The sequence below is a fragment of the Sorex fumeus genome, unplaced genomic scaffold, assembly GCF_029834395.1.
Source record: "Sorex fumeus unplaced genomic scaffold, SorFum_2.1 ptg000096l, whole genome shotgun sequence".
In the NCBI taxonomy this organism is placed as follows: Eukaryota; Metazoa; Chordata; class Mammalia; order Eulipotyphla; family Soricidae; genus Sorex; species Sorex fumeus.
In genome coordinates, this window is record NW_026606153.1 from 168,812 (window position 1) to 190,709 (window position 21,898).

Consider the following 21,898-nt stretch of genomic DNA (forward strand, 5'->3'; position numbering starts at 1 on the left):
TCTCTTAAGAGGAGCCGTAGTTAGAGGCCTCCAGAGAAAACAAAACACAAGCACCGGCTTCCTCCAGGCTTGGTTCCTCTGGTCTCAACCCCTGGCCACTTGTTTATGCATCGTCCCCAGAGCAGGCGGGGGACAGAGGCAGAGAGGGTCTGAGCAGCCTCTGCATGATGCTCCCCGAGCAGTGCTCCCTATCTTTGTGGCTTCTGTTGAGGTTCTGAAGTGAGTCATCAGGTTCTAGTGACAAATGTCTCTTGTACGGCGTGACACAACGATGGAGTTTGTGCCATCAGTCCCCGGGGTGGGAGGAGGGAGCGTCGGGTTTTGGGGGTCAGTGGCAGGAGGATGTGACCCATAGCATGTCGGCTTTATCTCGGGTGGGGGAAAATGGATCGTTTGGGGAGGAGTGTGCTTGGAGTACAGATTTGCCGTGTTTTTCTGGATTTCTCTCTCTCTCTTTTTTTTTTATTTAGGAGTACTGCTATTTATCCAGCCACGGATTAGCTGATTGAATTGTGCATGAACTCCACCTAACTTCTTTTTTCATTTTTTATGATTTTATTTATTGAATCACCATGAGAGCAGTTACAAAGCTTTCAGGTCTAAGTCTCGGTCATACAATGAAACACCCGTACCTTCACCAGTGCCCATTCTCCACCAACAACAACCCCAATATACCCCCATCCCACACCCTCCCCCTACGTGTGGGGCAGATGATTTCCAAATTATTCTCTCTCGACTTTGATCACATTCGGTATTTTGACACCAGACTCACCATTATTGTTTGAGATTTTACCCCAACACTCAGATCTGCTGAAAAGGCAACAGTAGACACTTTGTTTTCTATTGCTGGTTATGAATAACCTATGATGTAGTGTGGCTGCAGTAGTGGCCGCGCAATTTTGAAATTCCAAATTTGAACACTTCAATGTGGAGGGATTTCTTCCCAAACCTGCTGGGTTCCGAGATTTGCTCCTGAGTCTCTGGCATCCTGATCATTAAGCAGCTTGATCAGGAGTCAGAGAGGCCGTTCATGGACGATGACTTGGGGTCTCGTTGGGACGGGGAGGACAGGACTGGCTCCACCCCCATCCTGTGAGGCCCAACAAGTTTTGTCACTGAGGGCCCAAGCCTGACTGGCCAGTGACCTCTGGAGGATGGCGGCCACCTGGCTGCCAGGGGGAACAGGCCAAGGCATGAACCCATGGGCCCAGCACTGCAGGGACCAGACGCATTTCTGCCAAAATCTACTGGGTTTCGAGATTTGTTTCTGAGTCTCTGGGATCATGGCCATTGAGCAGTTCAATCAGGAACCAGAGAGGCCTCCAATGATACAGCTGAGCCGGAGGTGGCTTGTGGGTGTGTTTCCCACATACCTAACTTTTGGCTGTTTCCTTTCTTGGTAAACTTTGCCCCAAGTTTGTGGGGTCTGGCCAAAGGCACAGCAGCAATTTGGGGGTATCTGGAGTCTGAAGGTGCCATCAGGCTGCTGATGCACTCGCCTAACAAGTGGTGTTTTTCGTTTGTTTGTTTGTTTGTTTTTAATGTAGGAGTACTGCTATTTATTCAGCCACTGATTAGCTGATTGAATTGGGCTTGAACTCCACCTTACTTTTTTTTGTTTTTCATAATTTTATTTATTTATTATTTTTCTTCTTATATTTATTTATTGAATCACTGTGGGAAAAGTTACAAAGCTTTCAGATTTAAGTCTCGGTCATGCAATGATCAAACTCCTTTCCCTTCACCCTTCACCAGTGCTCATTTTTCACCACCAAGAATCCCAATATACCCCACCTCCCACCCACCCAATGCCTGTGAGGCAGATGATTTCTCCTTAACTCTCCTCTACATTGATTACATTCATTATTTCAACAAAAGATGCACCATGATTGTTTAGAATTTACCCCCCAACAATCAGAATGGCTGAAAAGGCATTGTGAAATACGTTGTTTTCTATATAAAGTTTGGAGTTCCGGGGCTGGAGACATAGCACAGCGGGTAGGGCGTGTGCCTTTCACGTGGCCAACCCGGGTTCGAGTCCCAGCATCCATATGGTCCCCTGAGCACCGCCAGGAGTAACTCCTGAGTGCAGAGCCAGGAGTAACCCCTGTGAGTGCAGAGCCAGGAATAACCCTTGTGCATCGCCAGGTGTGACCCAAAAAGCCAAAAAAAAAAAGTTTGGTGTTCCTCCCTTCCAAACACAGGTGTGAGGTGCTGCGTTTCGCTGAGCAAGCAGAAGGAAAGCAGAGAGCTCGGGCCCAGTGGTTGATGCAGATTGCTGGGCCGGGCCGTCGAGCAAGGGAAATTTGGGGATCTCTGGGACCCGTCCTCGGGCCCAGTGGTCTCCGGGGCCCCTAGCTTGGTCATGTCCTACGAGTTGGGGGCGAGCCTGGCCTTTGTGCTTGCGTTGCGTTTGGACGGACAGGTGGGGTGTTCAGGGCCCAGCTGCTGACACCTGATCCCGCCCTGGCCAGGTGGGAGGACGGAGATTGGCGGCTGGCCCCGGAGATGCCCATGATAGCCAGTCAAGGAGATAACCAGAGTCAGTCCCAGTCGAGTTGGGTGATAGGCTGAGATAACGCACCGAGCCGCTGAGGCAGATCCTGTCTGGAGACGCTCGCGCACCTTGATCCCAGGCCAGCCTGGCCTGGCGGGGGGCGGGAGCGAGTGCGCGCCAACCTCGGCGTTTCCGTGGCTCGGAGCTTCCGGGCCCTTCCGCTTGCTCTGCTGTTGTTTTGTTTTTGGGTCACACCTGGACATGTTCCGGGGTCACTCCTGGCTCTGCACTCAGGACTTACTCCTGGAGGTGCTCTGGGGTCCCTATGGGATGCCGGGATTGAACCCGGGTCAGTTGTGTGCAAGGCAAACGCCCTCCCCGCTGTACTAGAGTTCTGGCCCCATGGCCCAAAACTTAAAGAAAAATCCTTGCTGGGGTTGCCCTGTCCCTGGCGCCCTGTCAGCCTCGTGGGTCTGCACACAGCTTGTGCGACTGCCTCGAGTGGCCAGTGACAAGGGGCGCCCGCTTGGCCTCCTGCTCCCCAGGGCTGCTCTCTACCCGGTGCTCCCGACCCTGCAGCCCTCAACTCCTGTCCTGTGTTCCCTCCTCTTTTCTGTGGTGTCCACCTCCTGTCTCGGTGGCCCTCCCCCTGGGGTCACCCCCCTTCCTGCGTGGTGCTGGGACAGCAGAGCTGCCGGGTTTGTGCCGGCTTTGTGCCAGGTGCACGTGTGACCCCGGGGGCTTGGACTCAGGACCTCATGCTTGTGAGGCAGTGCTCAAAACCCCCTCTCGGACATTCCTCCCCTCCAAGCTGAAGGAACGGACTTGACCCACGTTCAGGCTCACACCTCTGCTTCCTGCCGAATCACTGCCGGCCGCTAGCAGGCCAGGACCTGTGTGCCACGCCTGTGTGAAGCAGGGACGTTCTGGGGCGTGAGCCTGCTAGCGTCTTTGTCATGGACAAACGTGATCCCATCACAGGATTTAGGGTCACGGTCCAAACACAGGAGCATGGGGGTGTGGGGGTCGGGGCTTGTTCAAGCCGGAGACTCTACTGGGCTCACACACGGCACTGAGTGCTCAAGTCTCAGGGAGACAGTGAGGCTCAAACACATTTTCTTTTTTTTCTTTTTTTTTTTTTAAATTTATTTATTTATTGAATCACTGTGGGAAAAGTTACAGAGCTTTCAGGTTTAGGTCTCAGTCGTGTGAATATCAAACACATTTCCCTTTACCAATACTTATTTTTAACCGCGAACCCCAATAGAACCCCACCTCCCATCCCTTCCAATTCCTGTGAGGCAGATGAGTTCTAGTTAACACTCTGTCTACTTTGACTCGATTCATTGTTTCGATAAAAGATGCACCATTATTATTTAGAGTTTACAACCCCCCCGCCCCCAAATCAGACATGCTGAAAAAACGTTGTGAAATGATTTGCTTTCTACAGCTGGGTTGGATATCTGCTATTTTACTTATTAACCCTGGAAGTATTTCTATTAAAAGTTAGATAATTAAGAGATTGGTTTCTGTGCTCTGGAGTCGTGGCCGTGCCGGAGAGCCGCTTGTGGGGGGCAACTGGCGACCTCGGTAGGGCGTGAAGAACGGGCCGGAACGCCCCCCTTCTCGTGAGGTTTTTGCCGCCCCCGACCCCCGGCTCAAACCTGCTGTCCACCAGGCTCCCGTGTGGCCGCCACCTTTCTTTCCAGAGAGGAGAGGGCGAAGGGGGCAACACCCTTTCCCCTCCGGTCAGTCATGATGGCGCGGTTTAACACATAGTCCATTTGCTTTTCTGCTCTAAGCGGCTGGTTCTCTGTGTTAAGTCCTTGTGCTTCTGGGGCCGTGGCCGTGCCGGAGAGCCGCTCGGGGGGGGGGGGCAATTGGTGACCTCGGTAGGGCGTGAAGCTCAAACACATTTTCTTTCGCACTGTTTTTTTCTTTTTTTTTTTTGCTTTTTGGGTCACACTCAGGGATGCTCAGGAATTACTCCTGGCAGTGCTCAGGACTGGTGATCGAACCTTGGTCAGCCGTGAGCAAGGCAAACCCCTCCCCACTGTGCTCTCACTTCAGCCCCTCCTTTTGCATCTTTTTGTGTTTTTTCAGAATTGATTGACTTCCTCGTAGCGTTTGCTGGCCCTGACGTTCTCTGTAGAGTCCCTTGTTGCACACTGTGTTTCGTGGGCACCTTGGCATCAAGACTTGGCGCTTGCCTGGTGCATGGCTCACCCCATAGGTCCCCTGAGCACCGCCAGGAGTGATTCCCGAGTGCAGACCCAGGAGTAACCCTGAGCACTGCCGGGTGTCCCAAAAAACAAAAGGAAAGAAAGAAAATAGGTATCCTTGACCGGAAGGGTAGCCCAGGGCCAAGGAGCCTGCCTTGCCTGTGGCTGACCCCACCCCACCCTGTACGTCACCCCCCCCCCCCCCGGTCCTGCCAGGATGAGCCCCCATGACTGGATCAGAGTCGGCCCTGAGCACCGCCAGGTGTCCCGTCCAGGTGTCCCGTCCAGGTATCCCGTCCTGAGCCCCTAGGTTAGGTCACTCCGCCCTCCCCTCCTCCCCACCACTCCCCCGGTCCTGCTCACTCATCCTCGAGGGGACCCGCACTCATTCAGCTTGTGCTCCCATCCGAGCAGGCCAGGCCAGACTCCTCTGTACAGCTCTCAGGCCTTAGTGGGCTGGGCCACTCCCTGGCCACGGTGCGGCAGGTGTTGCTCACAGCACTGGGGTCACAGAGAGCAGGGCTGTCGGGGTCGGGCTCAGGGCCTCTGCCCTGTCGCCGTGCCCCTCGCCCCCCCCTCCCGTCCACAGATTTTATGGCCTGGCTCCAGAGGAGGGCCCTGGGCACGGTCACTGGGTCCAGGTCCCACTCGGGGGATGCCGAATGACCTCAACTGGAGATCTGTAACTGCCAAACATTTGTCAAACGTTTTCTGAAACCACTTTCTCAGGGCCCAGGGGTCCAGAACTGGGCCCCGCAGGGACCAGAGGCACATTGGCCAGCTAGTGCTGGCGTCTGCAGGGCAGCCCTCCGGAGCCTCAGCCGGACCCTGGCGTCACGAAGGGTGGCGCCTGCCCCTTTAAGAAGGGCCCATGATGCCCTCCTCCTTGCTGAATTCTCATTCTACCTTGGAACGTTCTAGACTCCAAGTGCCATTTTCAGTCTCTGCAGGAGACTGGCACGAGCCTGTTTGGCAGAGCTCAGTTCTCTAAGCTGCGAGTGCAGTGTGACACAGGTGAATCTGAGTCTCTGGGCTTTTTCCCCGCGTGCGGGCGGCTTTTTTCTCTAACAGTTCTTTAGTGTATGATAGTTTTTAATCTTTAGTTTGTTTAAGTTTTTTTAGTAGTTATATATATATATTTTGGGGGGTTGGACTGGGGGTTGGGTGGGGTGGGTTGGGGTGGCCATACCTGGCTGTGCCCAGGGGTCACCGTGACCGGCTAACGTCCCTGTGCTGACGGAGATCGAGCCCAGGACAACTGGATAGAAGGCAAGTGCCCTCCCCACTGTCCTGCCTCTCTGCCCCCTGCGGACTTTTCTATTAAATATGGAATGACTCTGAAGTCAGTGGGCCCTCATGGGGGCTGATGAGAAGCAGAGGAGAAGATGTCACTCCCCCGGGACTGGCTGGAGCGCTGGCACTGATGAGCGCGACGAGCCCTACCAGCCACACGACACCCACTAGGCCTTCCCGGGGTCTCGGGCCGGAGTGAGGGGTTGCCCTTTTCAGGGAAAGGGAGTCGATCCTCGACCTCCTCAGGCCCCCGGGCCTTTGTCCTTCTCGCAGAAAAGCATTTCAGGAGATGAGCTTGAAGCAGGAACATTTTATTTGGAGGCTTTTAGGAAGGGGAAATGAGGGAGGGAGTAACAGGCTCGAGAGAGAGTGCGGCTTCTCCAGAGGCGCAGAAAGCCACTGAACACGTTAGGTTGCCTGGTTGCGTTCGGTCCGAGAAAGTCCACACCTCAGGAGGGGAGAAGCCCGTGACATGACCGACCTCGTAGGCAAGAGCAGTTCCTGGGCTCGGGCACACATGAGCGCCCTCCCTTGGTTCAAGGGGCCTAATCTCGGGTTTTCCCCAGGCTGCCCCTGGTGGGAGTTTCTAGCTACCTAGAGTCCGTTGCTAGGGTGGTTGCCAAGGGGGTAGAGTTGAGTGGTCCAAGGTCCTCTTAGAAATTCCTTTCCTGGCCTTTGTTCCTATTCCCTCGGGGGGTCCAGCCTGCTCTGGGCCTCCTAATGTGGGTTAATTTTGACCAGACCTTGGGTCCCGTGCCCTCAGGTGGTCTTTTGGTGGCCATGAAGCTTTTGTTGACTTCCCCGGAGTTCCATTGCCATGGCGACGCTTCCCCCATCCACCTGTCTGCCTCAGTTCTGTGGGTTAAGAAATGGAGTTAATACTGGCTTGTGGTTATCAAACTTGGGCAGTCTCACAGGGAACGAAGGAAACGCCAAAACCTCCTTCGCTCCCCTTTGGCGCAATTTTTTTTTTTCTTTCTGGGTCACACCTGGTGATGCACAGGATTTACTCCTGGGTCTGCACTCGGAATCAGTCCTGGCAGAGCTCAGGGGACCATATGGGATGCTGGGAATCGAACCTGGGTCGGCTGCGTGCAAGGCAAATGCCCTACCACTGTGCTATCGCTCTCCAGCCCCCCTTTGGCGCAGTCTTGCTGGGCCCTTTTCCCTGGCAGTTCTCAGCCAATAGAAAAAAGTGTGTGTGTTGCTTGCCTTAGCTTCTGTGTGTAACCCCGGGCCTCACACACACACATACGCACACACGCACACACAAGACCAGCGATCACTGCTGAGTCGCCTCCCGGCTAGTCAGTGTCTGGACGGGGAGGTGGTCAGTGACACTCGCAGTGCTCAGGGACGATTTCTGGCTCCTGAATGTGTTTGGGGGTGGGTGTGATGCCAGGGAGGACGTGAGGGTCAGCTGCCCGCAGGGCAAGTACCTGTCCCCTCTGCCCTCTGGCCCCGAATCTGCAGTTGTTTGTTTGTCTGTTTGGGATTGAGTTTTTGCGCAGGAATGACACTTGGTGGGCTCAGGGGGCTGTGCGGGAGGCTGGGGGTCGCACTCGGGGTGGCGAGTGTCAGACTGGCAGCTCTCTGGGCTCCGGAAGCTGCTGTGGTCGCTCCCGTGAGACAGACTCTCTCCTCTGCTCTTCAGAGATTTATCCCTGAGAACGAGTGCGCCTCAGAAGGCCCCACAGTGGGCTCGACGGTCAGGGCCCGGTAGTGGCCGCGGCAGCGTCTGACCACCTGACCATGAGTCTGCTGAGGCCCAGCGGGCTGAAGGCCCCCACCAAGATCCTCAAGCATGGGAGCTGGGCCCTGAAGGCGCCCTCGGCCGGTAAGTGCGCTCAGCCCGGGCCAGGGGAGACTCATTCCCACCCGGGAACCCCCTCCCGAGTCCTCGCCCGGGAAGGGCTCCCTGAGCTGTAGGCACGTTCATGGCTCTGGGGACAGCTCTCACACACGAGTGTCACATTCTGTGACTTTAGTGTCACGGCAACTGGTGTCAGCTGAGGCGACCAACATGCTCCCTCCTAACTGCTACCCCCTCACCCGGGCTTGGGGACAGGCTGAGGGAGGTGGACTCACCTGGACTAAAGGGCCTCATTGCCGGCCGTAGCCACAGGACAGTGGGGAGGGCAACCGGCACCCCATGTGACTCTCCAGCCTCAACCTCACATGAGTGACCCTGAGCGCAGAGCCAGAAATAGGCCCTGCGGACTGGCTGGGGTGCTCCCCCCCAAAAGAAAAAGAAGATGGGCCAGTGGGCACAGCAGAAATAAGACACTGGGTTGGAGCTTTCGCCTGGCTTGGTCCCTAGCATCACGGGGTGTGTCCAAAGATTTCCCCTCAGTTGCCCAAATATGACTGTGGCCTGGGATGCTGCAGTAGGTAGGCACGTCCCCTTCACGGCGGGCCCGGCCAGGCTTCGCCACAAGCAGCCCCCGGCATTGGCTGGGAGAAGCCCCAAGCACTGCTGGGTGTCCCTCCCCCCCCACCACACTTTAACTGTACCTGGACAGGCCCTTCCTGACTCTTCTGACCCTCTGACCCTTTCTGCTGTTCCAGCGGCTGCTCCCGTTGAGAAGTCCGTGCCTGGGGAGAAAACCCCCAGCGCCCCCTCCTCGGAGACGCAGGAGGAGTTTGTGGACGACTTCCAGGTCGGGGAACGAGTCTGGGTGAAGGGGAACACGCCTGGATTCATCCAGTTCCTCGGGGAAACCCAGTTTGCCCCTGGTCAGTGGGCCGGGATCGTGTTGGACGAGCCCATCGGCAAGAACGACGGCTCGGTGGCGGGTGTGCGCTACTTCCAGTGCGAGCCGCTGAAGGGCATCTTCACCCGGCCGTCCAAGCTGAGCAGGAGCTGGCAGGCCGACGATGAGACCAACGGCCTGCAGCCAGCGCCTGCTGCCCAGGCCACACCGCCCCTGTCGGCCTCCCCGGCCCCTGCCGCCGCCCCGAAGGCACCCCAGCCCTCCGCGAAGGAGGCACCGGCCACCCCTCACATCAGCAACCTGACCAGGACGGCCAGCGAGTCCATCTCCAACCTCTCGGAGACTGGCTCCCTCAAGAACGGGGAGCAGGAGCTGAAGCTCGGGGACCGGGTGCTGGTGAGTGCCGAGGGCAGCGGTCGCGGGTGGGTGTCCATTCACCTGTCTGGTCCATCAGGTTTTGCAGACTCGCGGTTTGGGTGGAAGGACGAGCAGCCGGAACGCCTGGTCCTGCAGTTTCCAGCGTGATGGATGCGTGCGGGGATGCTGCCAGTTTTACCAGTTTAGCCAAAACAGGATGGAGGGGTGATGCCGTGGGGAGGCCGCGTGCTTTGCACGCCTCTGACCTGGGGTTTAAGTCTTGGTCCCATGTACAGTCTCCCAAGCACATCCCGGAGTGATCCCTGAGCACCAAGCCAGAAGTAAGCCCTGAGCACTCTGACTGTGACTCAGAAAACAAACCAACGAACAAATTTGGAAATCGGTTCCATTTCTCTGGTTTCTGATGTTTGTGTTTGGGGCGTCACAGGGCTCACCCCGAGCCGCTCCGGGCCATTCCGTGCCCGGCTGTGCGCAAGCCCTGAGCCGTCTCTCCAAACGTGTGTGGTTTGGTGTTTGGGCCACACCTGGCCGTGCTCAGGGCTTCCTCCTGGTGGTGAACTCAGGGATCACTCCTGGTAGGGCTCAGGGGACCATCTGGGGTGTCGGGGATGGACCCTGAGTAGGCCACGGGTCGGGACCCGTCTCCCGAACATTCTCAAGAGTATGTTTTGCTGTCTTGGTTGCTCGATCTTCAGACTCAGCACCTGCTCTTGGGTTTCTCTGAGCAGCTACTGGAAGGTGGGGGCGAGGGGGCACCCCCATGAGATGAGTTTCTGGTGGGGGTCACCAGGTCCCTGCACGTGGCATCCTCAGTCCACCCCAAGCCCATTCCTCTGCACAGGTCCCCAAAGCAGAGGTGCTTGGCTGTAGACAACTGTTCTCCCCCAGCAGAAGCACTCAGTAACGCTTTCAGAACCCGTGGGAAGCGGCCGGGAAAAGTCCCCTCGGGGACGTCTGAGGCGGGCGGCTCTGGACAGACTGGGGGCTGGCCCGGAGCCAGTGGCTTCCCGGGGACCACAGGGATGGCCACCGCCAGGCCAGTGTCCGAGCTGTGGAGGCCGGAGAGGAGAGCAGTGAGGTGACCCGCCTGCAGGCGCAGGGTGGCCCTCGGAGGGTCCTGGAGGGTCACGGTCGGGGTTCGGGGATGGCCAAAGAGTAACACGGGGAGGGAATTGGAGCTGGAGGTGACTCACGGTTTAAAGACTGTTTGGGGGGCTGGAGCAGTAGAACAGCAGAGAGGGCGTTTGCCTTGCACTCAGCAAACCTGGGTTCCCCGGTATCCCATAGGGTCCCCCAAGCATCGCAGGAATGATTCCTGAGTGCAGAGCCAGGAGTCACCCCTGAGCATCGCCAGGTGTGAGCCAAAGACCCAAAGAAGAAAAAAGACTTTTTTTTTTTAACTTGCATTTACAACCGTCCACACCCGGACACAGGGACACCAGTGTCGTTGGAACAAGGGAGCGGGGACACCGCCACTGGCTTTGCGGTGAATAACTCTGATCAGTTATTTATTTATTGGTGGTGGTGCTCAGGGCTGACTCCTGGCCCTGTGCTCAGGGACCACATCTGGGCAGGTGTGTGCAAGGCCAACGCCCTGCCCACTGTGCTGTTCCATCGCTCCATACCTCAGCTAGAGCACGCCTTTCAAAAAAAAGTTTTTGAGGGTTTTTTGGGGGGACCACAACCAGCATAATGGCTGTTTTCTGAAAGAAGAAGGGGGAATAAAGAAAACCCAAACACTTTCTTTGGTCTTTTTCCTAATTCAAGGAAGGTTTGCTTGGCGCTCCACGGCCTAATGCAGCCGGGGTCAGGAGGCCGTGGCGAGTGGGGGCTGGCCTCGGGGCACTGAGGCGAAGCTCCCCTGCAGGGCTGGCGCCCTCCCGGCTCTCCAAAGGGCCTCCTGCCCTTTGCCCCATTCTTCCCTGCGCACAGGAAGTCTAGGTTCTGCGCCAGCTGGCCCCGATGTTTACGGGACTGACCTCCGAGGAGCCCTTCGAAGGCTCTGACATGGCTGTTCCAGGCTTAGGCCTGTGGAAGACGGTCCCCTGCCCCCGGCACTCCCCATCCCTGGCAGTGGACAGGTTGCCCCCATGCTTGTGCTACTTTGGTTCTCTTTGGAGACTCAGGGACCCTCATTGGGGTCACTGGAAATGCCCAGCTCTGACCTCAAGTCCCGTCTATGCTCGCAAGTAGGCAGGGGTCGCAGAGCGGGACAGTCAGTCGCTCTGGTCAGTCTTATGGTATCTCAGAGCGGGAGGTCACTCTGTCCGTCCTGTGGCGTCTCAGAGCCCAACCGTGAAGAGCTTCTCCGGGCTGATGTGCGGTGGTTCTCCTGAGCTTGGGAGATCACTTCCCTTCTCTCCAGCTGAGCTCTGACAGAATGTTCTGGAGACAGGCTTGCAGCAGTTTGGGGCAGATGATATTTCCAGGATATGACGCCAGGGTCTTGAGAGAATTGACTGGCTTCCAGTTGTCCTGTTAGAGGAGGCTGTTTCCGGGTCGGGGACGGCATGTTTTGTGCCAAATTCTTCGCCGATGACCAGCTGTGAGACAGGAACTTTGCAGCCTCTTCTCAGCCCAGGGCCGCCACCCCAGCCACCTGTCTCTTGTTCTTTTATTCCTTGTCACACTCACAGTGCCCAGGGCCCACGCCAGGAGGCTGTGCCAGGGCCTTTGCAGATGGCACTTCAGGACTCGCAGAGACAGTCCTGGGTGACGCTGCTACCCCTCGTGCTGCGAGTGACCCCCGAGCACGTGAACCCAGTCCTACCCCAGACCCGAAAAAAGAAAACCGCGCTCTCGGGCATTATTAGTTGAGATATCTCTCTCTCTCTCTTTCTCTCTCTCTCTCTCTCTCTCTCTCTCTCCTTTCTGTTTTGACTTTTTGGTTTTGGGGTCACTCAAGCTTTGCACTCAGGAATCAGTCTTGGCGGGCTAGGGGGACCATCTTGGGTGCTGAGGATTGAACCCAGGGTGGCCGCACACAAAGCAAGTGCCCTTCCCCCAGTGCTCCAGCTCTATTTGTCAGCATTCCCATCAGTGTCCAACGCTGTGATTCTGTTTTGCTCTGCGTCCCAGGGGCCAAGCGTGAAGCCAAGGCATAGTGAAGGAGAACTGGAAAATGGAAGTCCGCTAAGATATGAGAACAGTCATTTTTCTTTAGCTGGTTTCTGGCTTAATTGTTCTCCAGCGTTGGGGTTGCCACGGCTCCGCTCCCACACCTGCGGGGCAGCGACCCCCTCGCCACACCAGGTGGCTGGCCTGGGTCAGAGATTCCTGGGGGTATGGTCAGCCAGGCCACCGGTGTCAGCGAGTGGGTGTGAACGCCGCTGCCTTGCATGGACACTGAGCAGCAGCGTCTGCTCACGCTGTAGGGGTTGCGGGGGGAAGTGGCACCTTCACCTTTGAGGTTTCTTAAGGAAATCCCTACTCTGAAGCCAGAATGTTCCTTTGCGGGGGTGGGGGCACTGTGCACAGTCCAGGGTGCCTGACCCGCGTCCCTCCGGCAGGTGGGAGGCGTGGAGGCCGGTGTGGTGCGCTTCCTCGGGGAGATGGACTTCGCCAAGGGGGATTGGTGTGGCGTGGAGCTGGACAAGCCGCTGGGCAAGAACGATGGCGCCGTGGCCGGAACGAGGTGGGTCCTCCTGCCCCCCCCCACACACAGCCTGGGGCAATGCACGGTGCCCGGGAGGCGCTGAGGGGACTGCAGGCCACTTCACTTGCTTCTTAGGCGGGGCCACTTCCGGTGTCACTCGGGGACCCTGCAGGGATGTGGGGACAGCCTGGGGCTCCCACATGCAGCTGTGCTCGGCCCGCAGGAACCCCCCGGGCCTGCTGTCGCCCTTCAGATTCTGGGGAGGCTGCTTGGAATCGCCCTTGGTTTGCGCGGTGCGGGTGGGAGGCGTGCGAGGGAGTGTGCGTGTGAACGTATGAATGTGTGTGCTTCGGAGTGTGGATATGTATGTATGAGGGTGTGTGTATGTGAGCGTGTGAGTGTGGGGCTGTGAGAGTGTTGGTGAGGGCATGAGCATGTGAGTGTTGGTGGGGGTGTGAGCATGTTTGTGAGGGAATGAGAGCGTGTCATTGTTGGTTTGAGAGCGTGCAAGTGTTGGTTGGGGTGTGCGTGTGTGTGACTGTGGGGCTGTGGGAGTGTGGGAGTGTTGGTTGAGGTGTGAGTGTGAGTGTATTTTTGTTGGGGTGTGAGTGTGGGGCTGAGGAAATGTGGGAGTATTTGTTGGGGTGTGGATATATATGTATGAGGGGTGTGTATATGAGTGTGTGACTGTGGGAGTGTGAGTGTGAGTGTGTTTTTTAGGGGGTGTGTTTGTGAGTGTGGGACATTGGGAGTGTGGGAGTGTTGGTTGGGGTGTGAGTGTGTGTGAGTGTGGGACTGTGGAAATGTGGGAGTGTTTGTTGTGGTGTGTGTGTTTGTTGGGGTGGGAGTGTGAGAGTTTGGGAGTGTTGGTTGGGGTGTGAGAGTGTTTGCTTCTTGGGGTGAGTGTGGGAGTGTTTGTTGGGGAGTGAGTGTGAGTGACTGGGGCTGTGGACATGTGGGAGTGTTTTTTGGGGTGTGAGTGTGTGTTTGTTTGGTGTGGGAGTGTGAGAGTTTGGGAGTGTTGGTTGGGGGCTGAGTGTGTACTTGTTGGGGTGTGAGTGTGTGAGAGTGTTGGTTGGGGTGTAAGTGTGAGTGTGTGTTGGTTGGGGTGTGAGTGTTTGGGAGTTTTGGTTGGGGGTGTGAGTGTGTGTGTTTGTTGGGTGAGAGTGTGTGTGAGTGTGGGGCTGTGGGAGGGTATGATGTTTGTTGGGGACTGAGTATGTGTGAGTGTGGGGCTGTAGAAATGTGGGAGTGTTTGTTGTGGTGTGTGTGTTTGTTGGAGTGGGAGTGTGAGAGTGTGGGAATGTTGGTTGGGTTGTGAGTGTGTGTGTTTCTTGGGGTGAGTGTGGGAGTGTTTGTTGGGATGTGAGTGTGTGTTTGTTGGGGTGTGAGTGTGTGTTTGTTGGGGTTTGAGTGTGTGGGAGTGTTGGTTGGAGTATGAGTGTGAGTTTGTGTTGGTTGGGGTGTGAGTGTGTGTTTGTTGGGTGAGAGTGTGGGGGGGGGCTGTGTGAGGGTATGATGTTTGTTGGGGAGTGAGTGTGTGTGAGTGTGGTGCTGTGGAAATGTGGGAGTGTTGGTTGGGGTGTGAGTGTGTTTGTTGGGGTGAGTGGGAGTGTGAGAGTGTGGGACTGTTGGTTGGGGTGTGAGAGTGTGGGAGTGTTTGTTGGGGTGTGAGTGTGTGGGAGTGTGGGGCTGTGGGAGCGTGTTAGTCTGTGGGCGTGTGAGACTGTGGGACTCAGTGGACGCCTCGGTCGGCGCCTGTCTCTCTTGCCAAAGGGGTCTTTTGTCCCCCCCTCCTCGTTGTCGCAGGTACTTCCAGTGTCAGCCCAAGTATGGCTTGTTCGCTCCCATTCACAAAGTCACCAAGATCGGCTTCCCCTCCACGACGCCGGCCAAGGCCAAGGCGGCCCCCGCAAGGCATGTGATGGCCACCACCCCCGCCAGCCTGAAGCGCCGCCCGTCGGCCTCCTCGCTCAGCTCCGTGAGCTCCGTGGCCTCATCCGTGAGCAGCAGGCTCAGCCGCGTGGGACTAGTAAGAAGCTCCCCCCACCCCGCGCGGTGCTCGGGCCCCCACAGACTCCCACGGCCCCAGGGGTGAGAGGCGGAGCAGGACTGGGTGGGCTGAGCAGCTCCGGGGGGGCAGGCGAGTGGCTTCCCAGCCACCACCGGTGACAGGAGCAGGGATGGGCCTTTCCTCGGGTGCTCAGGGCTCAGGCCGCCTTAGGGATGAAGTGGGGGAGCTGAAGGGGGCGTCGGAGGGTCAGAGCGGGACCCAGAGACTCTGGGGAATGCTTGGCGCTTGGCGTTGCTTGTTTGCTCTCTCCGTCCCTCCCTGCTCCCTCCTGTCCCTCTGCACCCCTGTCAACATGCAGAGGGGCCTTGACTTCTGTCCATTGCGGGGCCGCAAGTCAAAGCTGGGGCCTCGTGGCTTCTCCCCTCACGTCTCTCTGAGTCATAAACACTAAAGTGTGTCTGAATGTGCAAGGGTGTCCTGAGATATTGCCCACAGGGAAACGGGCCCACGATGGAGATGTGTCCCGGGGGCCTGGCTTTGCTGGGGGCTGCGCTTCCTGCCGCCCCCTCTGCTCCCTGCATTGACCCTCGATGCGGAAGAGGAGGGAGTGAGTGTGTGTGCAACGGAAGATACAAAAGAGACGACACGGGAACGGGAGCCAGGAGGCCGCGCGCCGTGGGCACAGGCCTGGGGCCAGTCCTGTCTTGCTCGACCACCACCAGGTTTCCCTGCCCTGCCTCCATCCTCACGTCCGACTCCTCCTTCCCCTCGACTCGCCATTCAGGAGGGGAGCAGACTCAGAAGCCCCTCTCCTTCCCTCGCGAGCCAGCCCGTTTGTGGAATTGGGTTTTTTTTTCTGCTTGACTGTGGGCCACACCCTGCAGTGCTTCAAGGGGCCGTTTGCAGTGCTGGGGTTGAGCCGGGCCTCCCACCTCCGAGCAAGAGCCCCACGCCTGAGCCGTATCTCCAGCCTCCCCCCGCTGTCTTGTTTTGTTCTGTTCTGGGGTCACACCTGGCAGAGCCCAGGGCTTTCTCTCGCTTCTGTGCTCGGGATTATTCCTGGCGGCCTCCGGGATTGAGCCTGGGCAGCGCTGGGGCTTCGCTCTCCAGCCCTTTGGCCCCTGCCTTGCATATCTTTACGCAGGGCGGAGCTCACTCCTACACTGCACATCACCGTTAGCACATATGACAGGAATATAGAATCATTCTGTGTGACTTCATGGAAGTATACCTCGACAATGTAATTCCATACGTGCACACACAACCGTTCACACACTCACAGCCACTCATACATGTACACGTAGTGCATACCGTATATACACAGGCTTATGGGTGTGTACACACAGGCACGTACCTGCATAGACACAATGCGCGTGTGCACACAGGTGTGTGTAGACATGCCCAGAGGAACATACGTGCATGCATACATACATGCACACAGGTCCGGGCGTGCCCTGTGGGAGCCTCCCAGTTCGCTTGTTGGCTGAGTTGCTCTCTGAGGTACCAGGCTCCCACAGAGGGGCTGGCCTTGCTGGCATGGAGCCTGGGGCCTCACACACCACGCGCAGGGCAGAGGCTTTGGCATCAACATCCTGAGTTCAGCTTGTGGCCCCGACCTTGCCCAGCCCCTCAGCACCGCCTCCCCCCATACCAGGGGTGCTGCTTTCTCCCTGCTCCGGCGCCTGAACTCGCAGTCTCGTTCGTCTCCACGGTTGGCTGAAAGAAGCCGTTCGCTCCCGGGCTGGTTTCCTCAGGGAGCTGTCTCGGGCCCAGGAAGCGCGTGCGTGCCCCACCACTCAGGCCAGGAGGCTCAGGGAACACCGCCGCCCGCCTTTCCTAGTTTTTATTTTTGCTCTTTGGTACTGAGGGGCTCACCTGGCAGTGCTCAGGGACTCCAGGCGTGGTGCTTGGGGGCTGCTCCTGGTGGAGGGGGTTTGAGCCCAGGTCTTGTTGGAGACCCCCAAGGCTGTCAAGCTCTTCCCAGCCACCCCTTGAAATCAGAGTTGAGTGCACTTCCCGGCAGCACTGCACATGGCTGGGCCCGAGAGCTCGTGTGCTCCTAGAAATTTTATTTATTTATTATTTGGTTTTGGGGCCACACTCAGGGGTGCTCAGGGCTTATTCCTGGCTCTCTGCAGGGGGGTGGTGTCACTCCTGACGTTGCTGGATCTTGAACCTCTGAAAGTACCTTCCCCCACCCCCCCCACCCCACAATAGACTCTTTGGCCCTGGGGAGAGCATTTAGTAAGTAAAGCAAGTAAAGGCCCTCCCGTTGATCGTCGATTTGCTCTAGTGGCCCCAGTAACGTCTCCATTGGAAACTTTATTGTTACTGTGTCTGGCATATCGAATACTCTCGGTAGCTTGCCGGGCTTTTAATCTGACCAATATACTTTAAGTGTATTGGGAAGTCACGGCCAGATCCTTATGCAGAGGCAAGGATGAGCCGCTCCCCGGACAGAACCAGGTAGCTCGAGAGCTCCCAGCAGGCAAAGCAGCAGTGGACAGCCTGGGCCCTGCTGGGCCCGTCAGTCAGCAGGCAATTGGCAGCAGCTCAGATGACGCAGGGAAGCGGCAAGAGCAGGGCGATGGGTCAGGCGTGGCCGGGCAGAAGGAGCGGACGTCCTCGGCCACCCCAGCCCCAGCCCCCGCCACCGTGTGCCTGAAGAATGAAGACCAGGTCCCGCTGTGTCCCCGCCTGCAGGGGCCGTTGTGCTGCAAGGAAACTGGGTCTGCAGAGCGACCATGAGCGACCACGAGCCCAGGACAGAACGGACAGGACCCCCGGTCCCCGCGGCCCTCCAGCCCACTCCCCTCCCCTCCTCGCTGTCTTTGCCTCTTCTCTCCTTCCCTTTGTGCTTGGTCTTCCCCTGAGCTGCCCTTGCGGTCCTGCTCGCTGGGCGTGAGCCCTCACACATGCTCACCCACCACTTGTTCCTTTTTTTCCTGGATTTTGGGCCACACCCCAGCAATGCTCAGGACTTCCTCCGGGCTCTGCACTCAGGACTCACTCCTGGTGGGCTCGGGACCCTATGGGGTGGGTACCTGGGATCCAGCTGGGGCAGCGGCGTGCAAGGCCAGCGCCTTCCCCGCAACTTTACCATTCTAGCCTCTCATCCCCCACTTTCAAAGGCAGATGGCACAGGGGTCTTTTATGGGGTCACACCTAGTGACCCTCAGGGGCACGAGGCCATTCCCAGAGACAAGAGTCTCTGGTTAGTGCTATTCAGGCCTGGGGCGGGTGCTGGGGAGAGCGAGGTGAGCTGGAAGGAAGAGGAAGAGAGAAGGGCCAGGCTGCCCTGGGAGACCCAGACGGACCTGCAAGGCTGAAGATGCTGGAGCCGGCCTCAAGTTCATGCCAAGGGCTCAGCCTTAAGGAAGCTCAAGCCAGAGTGGGCTGTGGAGGGGGCTGCCTCCGGCTCTCCAGAAGAGTCTCTGGATTCCCACGAAGCCCGTCAGTGGAGCTCAGGTCCTGTCCAAGGATCTTCGGGAAGGTTTCAAGATGCTTCTGCTAAGAGTCGCTGGCCCATATGCACGGATGCAGCGCTGCTCCATCTGCTTTGCTGAGGATAGCCGTGTGCATGCCCGCGTCCGCCACCCCCACCCCCTTCACGTCTCTTTTTCCTTTGCAGTTGCCAGAAACCTCCTCTCGCTATGCCTGCAAGATCTCCAGCACCACTGCCCTCCAAGAGGCACTGAAGGAGAAGCAGCAGCACATTCAGCAGCTGCTGGCCCAGCGGGACCTGGAGAGGGTGGAGGTGGCCAAGGCCACGAGCCATGTGGGGGTGATAGAGCAGGAGCTGGCCCTGGCCGGGACGGGCACGACCAGGTGACGTCTGTGCAGACGACAGTGCCGGGGCCAAGAGACGCTTGCGGCAAATGCTGGGCGCGACCTTGGTGCAGGCAGTGCAGGGAGAGGCCGTGGGTCCCCGTCTGCCGTCGTTGCGGTGGCATCCGGCGCGTGGTTTGATCACATGCCCCTTATCCTCACCCCGTGGGGGTTCCGGGAGCGCCAAGTTGTCCCCGCTGGTGCTTTCGTGGTGTGGTTCCCTTCCGGCCTTCCAGAAACGCTGCAGCTTATGTGGGAGACGCGTTCAGTGTGCCGCGGTGGCAGGTGGCGGTGCCAGCCCACAGAGGGTTGTCGGGGGCGGGCGAGGACACTCACGCACAGTTGCCTCCACAGCACGTCCTGGAGCTAGGGGCCAAGATGGACAAGCAGCGGGCCATGCTGGAAGCGAGCGACCGGGAGAAGGTGGAGCTGCTGAACCAGCTGGAGGAGGAGAAGAGGTGAGGCCGTGCCCCAAGCTGGGGAACTGCCTCGGGCGGGGCGCGCCGGCCTTCCAGGGCTGTGAGAACTAGAAACCACCGGGTGCCCAGTCCTGAGCGTGGCCTCATGGGGAGGAATGGGGGGAGCTCACTGGAGCCCAGGCACCCCCGGCCCTCACTGCTGTGTCCACGTGGCCTGGTGTTCCGGAGACATGTGCTGGGTGGCTGGGAACTGTCGTATCCCAGTGGGGCCCTGTGGGAGTCCCTGGGGTTAATCCTGGGCGGGAGGAAACCCGCAGCACCCATGGGGCACGGCAGCAGACAGGCAGGGCTCAGGCCAGGCTGCAGACAGACGGACACGGGGTGCCGGTCAAGACGGTCTTCTCAGATGGGCTCCCGGCAGTGTGGTGCCCAGGGGCACTGCCAGTACCCGGCTCAGCTCCTCAGCTGCACATGCCGAACACTCCACATCCCCTGGGAGCCCCTCCTGCCCCCCCAGCCCCGAGTCGTTTGCTGCTTCTCCCCCAGGGGCTCCGTTGTTGTCCCGATGTAGGGACAGGAGCTGGCTGACAGGAACTAGTATGCGCCCCGGGTCAGTCTTTAATGACCTCTGTTAGCTGCGAGGCAGAAAAGGCTGATATGACACTGCGCCTGGCGTTGGCTCGAAAGAGCTTCCTCCTGTAGCCTGCGGGTCCCACCCAGTGCTCGCAGCCGAGGGGACTAGCTGACTTTCTCTTTTTTCTTTTTGGGTCAACCCAGCGATGCTCTGGGGTTATTCCTGCCTCGGCAATCAGGAATTACTCCTGGCATTGCCCAAGGGACCATAATGGGATGCTGGGAATTGAACCCGGGTCGGCCACGTGCAAGACAAACGCCCTGCCCGCTGTACTCTCTCTCTGGCCCTCGCTGACTCTCTCAGCCCTCCTGTGTGTGGAGCCGGGGGCTGGGTCGGGCACGCATCTACAGGGTGGTGGCCCTCATGGGGGGCAGCAGTGACGCCCCTCACAACTCTCCCTCTCCCCCACAGGAAAGTGGAGGACCTCCAGTTCCGAGTCGAAGAGGAGTCCATCACCAAAGGCGACCTGGAGGTAAAGCCCGGGCAGGTCCCAGAGGCTTGCAGGGTGCAGGCAAGGATGCGGGGTGGCCTGGCCGACCCCGCCGGGACCACTTCTGCTGGAGACTCCGAATCAGACAGGGATACCAGGGGTCATGCACCTGGCAGGGCCCGGCTGAGGCACCTCTGCTCCTTGGGGCTGGAGGCTGCTGTTGATGAGCGTTTTTCTCTCGTTCTGACAGTTGGGTCTACGCCTTTGCCTCAGCTTTGATTTTCAGTCGAGCAGCACAAATCAAATCCTTTAGAACCCCAGTTTTTTGAAGGTATTCCTTAAAACAAGAAGAAGCAAACAGTTTGCAAAAGAATAATTTCTGTTTCTGCTTCTTTTCCTTCCTGTTTTAAGCTCATGGAAATTTTGTTTTCCCACCAGAAGGAGGTGAAGGCCCTGCAGGCGGCCTCCGAGAAGCTCGCCAAGGAGAACGAGGGGCTGAGAACCAAGCTGGACCATGCCAACAAGGAGAACGCGGACGTGATCGCCCTGTGGAAGTCCAAGCTGGAGACGGCCATCGCCCCGCACCAACAGGCCATGGGCGAGCCGAAGGCGGCCGTGAGCCGGGGCGTGGGCGCCGAGGCGGCCGAGCTGGCCAAGCTCAAGATGCAGATGGAGAGGCTGCAGTTCGAGTACCAGCAGGAGGTGGAGAACCTGAAGGCCCAGCTGGCGGCTGAGCGTGCAGCGCACGCCTCTGAGCTGCAGACGCTCAGGTCGCGGCTGGTCAGGATGGCCCAGGAGCAGAAGAACAGCCTGGAGGCTGCGCGGGCCAAGCTCGACCAGAGCAAGGACCAGCACCTAGTGGAGATGGAGGACGCCCTGAACAAGCTGCAGGAGGCGGAGACGAAGGTAAAGCACCTGGAGGGGTTGCGGGCCATGTGTAGTCAGCAAGCCCCAGGCGCTGGCCAACGCCACGGCACAGCTGGAGGCCACCCAGCAGAAGCTCTTGCAGTTCGATGGGCTCTGGAAGGCCAGTTCCGAAGGTAAATTGGGAATGGAGAAGCTCAGGCAGCAGCTCCAGGTGACTGAGCGGCAGATTCAGGAGTTAGAGAATGCAAAGCGGGCCGAGAGCGGCAGGTTGGTACCCGGGCGCCCTCGCCCTCTTCCACGCTCGCTCCCTGCATGCTGTGTCTCTGTGTACTTGCCGCCGTGTTCCGGCTTGGTGCTGACAGGTCTCCCGGTCACGTCCCGTGCGGTTCCCTCTGATGGGACTGAGAACGTGTCGGCATGATTCTGGGGCGGTCATTGGTCCCCAGCACCCGGATGCCATGCTAGCCTAGGCCCTGGCTAATCGGGCCCATCTGGGGTCTTTCTGAAACAGAGAACTCTTCACAAGGCCAGTGAGAAAACAAGATAGGAGCCCCCAAAGCAAACCTCGGCCCCCCCGCCTTGGGCCCCCTGCGTACTCGCCGAGTCCGCCCAGACACTTGGGCTCGAGGCTGGCCGCAGGGGTCTTTCCCTGACCTTGCTGACCACCTGCTCATGTGACTGCTTTGCTGTCCTCTCCCCGTGGTGCCTCAGTTTCCAGCTGGTGCTCAATGCCTCTGAACCTCTGAGCTCCCTCAGGGCTGGTGACGTGGCCCATCTTGGTATTTCTCATTGCCGACCCCTCCCTGCCTGCAGCACAAGCCCCAGCCCAGCCCTGCAGAGATTTCATCCCTTTCAGCCTCTAAGGGGTGCTTGGGCCAAGTCCGCCTTCCAGCATGGCCTCCTGCTGGCCACGGGCATGGACTCTCATGGTAGCCCTGACCCTGGGGAAGGACAAGACAGTGAGATCTGGGCCAAGCCGAGGAAGCTGCAGTTCTCCCCAAGGGGCC

General features: G+C 58.3%; 1 protein-coding gene across 1 annotated transcript in view; it reads left to right on the forward strand.

Annotated features, from left to right (window-relative positions):
* Positions 1-7,764: 7,764 nt before the first annotated feature.
* Positions 7,765-21,898, forward strand: part of LOC130041054 (CAP-Gly domain-containing linker protein 1-like) — a 166,430-nt gene continuing 152,296 nt past the window's right edge. The window contains 10 exon segments of the mRNA XM_056133076.1: positions 7,765-7,849; positions 8,581-9,122; positions 12,614-12,738; positions 14,509-14,731; positions 18,345-18,519; positions 18,522-18,541; positions 18,896-18,999; positions 20,006-20,063; positions 20,460-20,975; positions 20,977-21,162. Of these exon segments, the coding sequence (XP_055989051.1) occupies positions 7,765-7,849; positions 8,581-9,122; positions 12,614-12,738; positions 14,509-14,731; positions 18,345-18,519; positions 18,522-18,541; positions 18,896-18,999; positions 20,006-20,063; positions 20,460-20,975; positions 20,977-21,162 (2,034 nt within the window).